This window comes from Panthera pardus, unplaced genomic scaffold, assembly GCF_024362965.1.
Source record: "Panthera pardus isolate Hobbes unplaced genomic scaffold, ASM2436296v1 HiC_scaffold_24, whole genome shotgun sequence".
NCBI lineage: Eukaryota > Metazoa > Chordata > Mammalia > Carnivora > Felidae > Panthera > Panthera pardus.
Window position 1 is genome coordinate 63,527,847 of NW_026526810.1, and position 4,524 is coordinate 63,532,370.

Sequence of the window (4,524 nt, forward strand, 5' to 3'; positions counted from 1 at the left end):
TAGAGTAATTAAGAAAGCCCTCCAAAAAACCCATAAGGGTTACGTCTAACCCTTATGGTAGACATAAGGGTTAACTTGTTCAAACAAATTTCTTTCAAGCCACCCTCCCAAAGAGTAAATTGCCTCCTGTGAAGTTCCATGGAAATGAAGCATCAATTGCCCAGTGCTTAATGCAATGACTTTCTCCTTCACATGGCTGAGGGGGAGAATCCTCTGTTAACCTGTCATAGCCTAGAGCTGCAACTGCAAAGTTTGAATTGACTTCAGCCCCCAATCACACCAGGAGAAATGCTGGCAGCCCTCTCCCCCAGCCCCTAAACCTGATTCTAAAAATAGGACTAGAACCAAGTTTTCTTCATGTTGATGTTATATACTGGCCCTAATCACATCAGGGGAGGGGTTAGCACTTCCCTAATCACACAGCTAAAAAACAAAACCCTCAGGCCTTAAAAGTTCAGGTGCCTTCCTAAAACGTAATATCCCAGATTTCTGTGTGCCACTGTGCTTATAACGAGCAAAACAAAAGGGGACTGCAGGCCTGTGACTGATGCTGGGTCTGCAAGTTTCTCCCAATAAATGCTGCTCCACTGTATCTGGTGTGTGTGCCAGCTGGTCATGTGCCCTTGTGTACATAATGTGGAAAATGAAAACTGCTAAAGTCTTCACAGACATTGAGGTTCAGTTTATGCATGAGTTTATTGGATTTTTCCCCAAAGAATTGATGTTGCCAAGAAAAGGTAAATAGAGCATTTGAGTTCTGAGCTTCTAAAATGGGAAAGGAGGAAAAAGGCAAAACAGAGATGATATACCCATATTCCAAACTTCTTCTGGGTTCAACTTAGGCTTAGGTCAAGGCTGAAATTTAGATAAGCTTCTCTCTGCCCCCCTGTATCAAAAAGAGAAAGAGAGAGAGAGAGAGAGAGAGAGAGAGAGAGAGAGCCAGGCTTGCAGGGCTGAATAAACCACAAAACTAAAGAATGCCAGAGGGAGAAAGGTTTTATCAAAACCCTGATTTCCATGTCTGACTATTTTGAAATAGTATTTGTTGTTGCTCTTCTGTTGTGATCATTTGAATAAAGGTTGATGCTTATTTCCCAGGAAATCCCACAAAGGAGCCAGGCATGGGTAGGAGCAGTGGGGGAAGAGATCACACAGGACGTTTTGTGGCTTCAAAAGTAGGTGGCTTTAATACAAACTACAGTGTAGCCATCAGGAAAATGATCCTATTGTTTATGGTTGCAGTGGTAACCTTACCAAGGAAGACAGTCTATTAAGAAAAAAATGAGAGCTCCGATATGTTTGATAGGCAAAAAAAGGTCTTCAAGGGTGCTTTATAGGTATGTTTGATAGGCAAAAAAGGATGCTTATAGGGGCACCTGGGTGGCTTAGTGGGTTAAGTGTCCAACTCTTGGTTTCAGCCCAGGTCATGATCTCCCAGGAGCCTGTTTAGGATTCTCTCTCCCTCTCTCTCTGCCCCTCCCCCACCCATGCTGTCTCTGTCTCTCTCAAAATAAATAAACTTAAAAAAAAAAGAGGCTTATAAGGGAGTTTCATTCAGTGTACTCTGAAACGACTGAGAAGCACTTTCTCTTTCATACACACACACACGTGTACATGCACACGAACACACACAACATGGACTAAGCCTGTCACATGGCTAAAATTCCACAGGAAAACACATTCTTTTGCATTTTAAAATCAATTTAATTTATAAGGTTAACAAAGGAGTGTAATGTTTAGCATAACAAGCCCTGAACAGTTTACCAAAGTTTATATTTCTGTAGCACTGTATAATTTTAAACTGCTTTTGCATACATTATTCTATGCAATTTTCATGCCACCCTTACTGTGGAGGTATGACTGTTCATAATTTACAGAGAAAGAAACATAGTCTCAAAGGTCAAATTCTTGCCTGAGGAAATGCTCCTCAGGAAGTGGTAGAGCCCAGAACTGTGATGTCTCCAGAGCTTGTGCTCTGACACACACCAGTGGATCCGAAACCCAGGCGGAGCCCAGGAATCTACACCTTTCAAAGGCTCCCCCATATGTTGCTAATAATATCAGAGTCTGGAGCCCTTGTACCACAGCATCCTACAGATAGAGAAGAGACACTAATAATGGCCTATAAATGGTTACTTAGTGTGCTAAACTGCAACTTGCTTAAAGTCACTCTGGTTATTTTCATAGCTGGCTTCAAAGCCTCATGTTCTCTCCTTTATATCACTTATCTGATTGTACTGTTTTGTTTGGTAAAACTGTCAATTCTAATTTTTTTTTTATGGATGAATTGCCAATGTCAATGTTTATATCTCAATTTAGCTTCAGCCAGCCACCTATGCATATTGTCTAGACCAATGTTCTCCAAAGTTGGGTGCACCGGACAACTCAATGAGAGATGCAGAAAGGAAATACCTGAGTTTCTATTTTTATTTTAAGAAAACTTTTTTCAAAATATTTACCAATATTTACTATATTGATTGACAGTGGGCTGTATATAGTTTAAAAGTGAAGAGTCATATATAGAAAAGCATACTCAACAAGTATATTGTTGAAGTGCCCAATCAAAAATAGGAACTCCTGGTCTAGGTCTCCCCTATGATCAGGAAAATGTGTTCTCTCCTGGGGAGGAATCAGGAGGCATGACTCCTTTTGTAATGTAACTTCTACTGCAATCCTCACAGGATAGAAGGAAATGACTTCGGAGGCCAGAAATATTTCTCACACTGTGAGTGAGTTCATCCTCTTGGGCTTTCCTTGCCGTTGGGAAATGCAGATCCTCCTCTTTTCCATATTCTTTGTGACTTACATCATGACGCTCCTTGGAAACATGGCCATTGTGTGTGTGGTGCACTGGGACCGCCGGCTCCACACCCCCATGTATATTCTGCTGGCCAACTTCTCCTTCCTGGAAATCTGCTATGTCAACTCTGATGTGCCCAACATGCTGGCCAACTTCCTCTCCCAGACCAAAACCATCTCCTTTGCTTGGTGCCTCCTCCAGTTGTACTTCTTCTTCTCACTAGGCACAACTGAATGCTTATTTCTGTCCATCATGGCCTATGACCGGTTCCTGGCAATCTGTCACCCCCTGCATTACCCCACCATCATGACTGTGAAGTTCTGTTGCAGCCTGGTCATCTTTTGCTGGGTCTATGGTTTTCTCTGGTTTCTGATCCCAGTGATACTTGTTACCCAGCTACCATTTTGTGGCCCAAACGTGATTGATGACTTCCTGTGTGACCTGGGTCCTCTGCTGGCCTTGGCTTCAGCCTGTGTCCCAATCCCAGGGACTATTCTCATCTGTGGCACCATGAGCTCACTCCTCATCTTTGCCACCTTTTTCTACATTACTGGCTCCTATACCCTGGTGCTGAGGGCTGTAGTGCAGGTGCCCTCAGTTGCTGGCCGGAAGAAGGCGTTTTCTACATGCTCCTCACATCTGGCTGTTGTGTTTCTATTCTATGGCTCTGTCATGATGACATATGTGAGCCCGGGGTCAGGACAAGCAGAGGGAATGCAGAAGTTCACAACTCTATTCTACTCAGTTCTGACCCCTTTTTTTAACCCCATGATCTACAGCCTCCGGAATAAAGAAATGAAGGATGCCTTGAAGAAAGTTCTAGGAGGTTTCTAAAATTGGTCTGTGATGTTAGTATGTTATTCCTGGATGAGTTCTGACCGTGAGCCTCCTGTCAGTGAATAGTTGAGAACTGGCCAACAACCAGTGAACATTTTGAAGAAGTCATTTCAAAATTCTAAATACCAGGTCATCAATGGAACCTTTCCCCAGGTGGAATTAACTGCCTCTTCCATAGCACATTGTGTGTACTTCTACTGCACATGTCACTCATTTATTTCTTGTGTGATAGTTAGCTGTTCACAAATCTGCCCTACATGCCTCCCCATCCTTAATAGATTTTCAATTTTTTTTAAGTTTATTTATTTTGAGAGAGATAGAGAGCATGAGCATGAGAAAAAGAGGGGCAGAGAGAGAGGGAGAGAGAAAATCCCAACCAGGATCCATGCTGTCAGCCCAGAGCCCAATTTGGGGCTCAATCCCATGAACCATGAGATCATGACCTCAGCCAAAATCAAGAGTGGGACGCTTAACCAACTGAGCGACCCAGGTGCCCCTAAACTGTCAAATTTTAAGAACAGGGACTATGCTTATTAATTTCTGTAATTCCAGAACTCAATATCATGTCTAGCACAAAAATGTCAATAATGTCAATTTAAATAAAACAAATATATTTGTTCATATTTCCTCACTAGATTCTATCATCCTGGCAAGTCAGGACAATAGCTAAAGAAATTATGCAAAGTCCCTAACAGTCCAAATTTTCATCCTATGGACAAAATGGAAAAACTTCTAGAAAACGTGAAATCCATCTAAAGTGGTTGGACCAATCATTAAATGATAAGCAAATCAATGGAAAAGCTCACCAAGATGAAAGTTAATGTCTTAAGCAATTACCTGCTTCCTTCCCTTCATCAAGCTCTTTGTCTAAGTATGCAACTGCTTTA

At 42.1% G+C, this 4,524-nt stretch overlaps 1 protein-coding gene across 1 annotated transcript; it reads left to right on the forward strand.

Moving 5' to 3' along the window:
* Positions 1 to 2,692: 2,692 nt before the first annotated feature.
* LOC109255638 (olfactory receptor 11H6-like) lies at positions 2,693 to 3,634 on the forward strand. The gene has a single exon (XM_019430464.1). It carries the CDS (start codon positions 2,693 to 2,695, stop codon positions 3,632 to 3,634), a length of 942 nt encoding a protein of 313 aa, XP_019286009.1.
* Positions 3,635 to 4,524: the final 890 nt, after the last annotated feature.

Bases quoted from the DNA above. Each gene is read 5' to 3' on its own strand.
- LOC109255638 (XM_019430464.1), top strand. From the start codon at position 2,693: ATGACTTCGGAGGCCAGAAATATTTCTCACACTGTGAGTGAGTTCATC.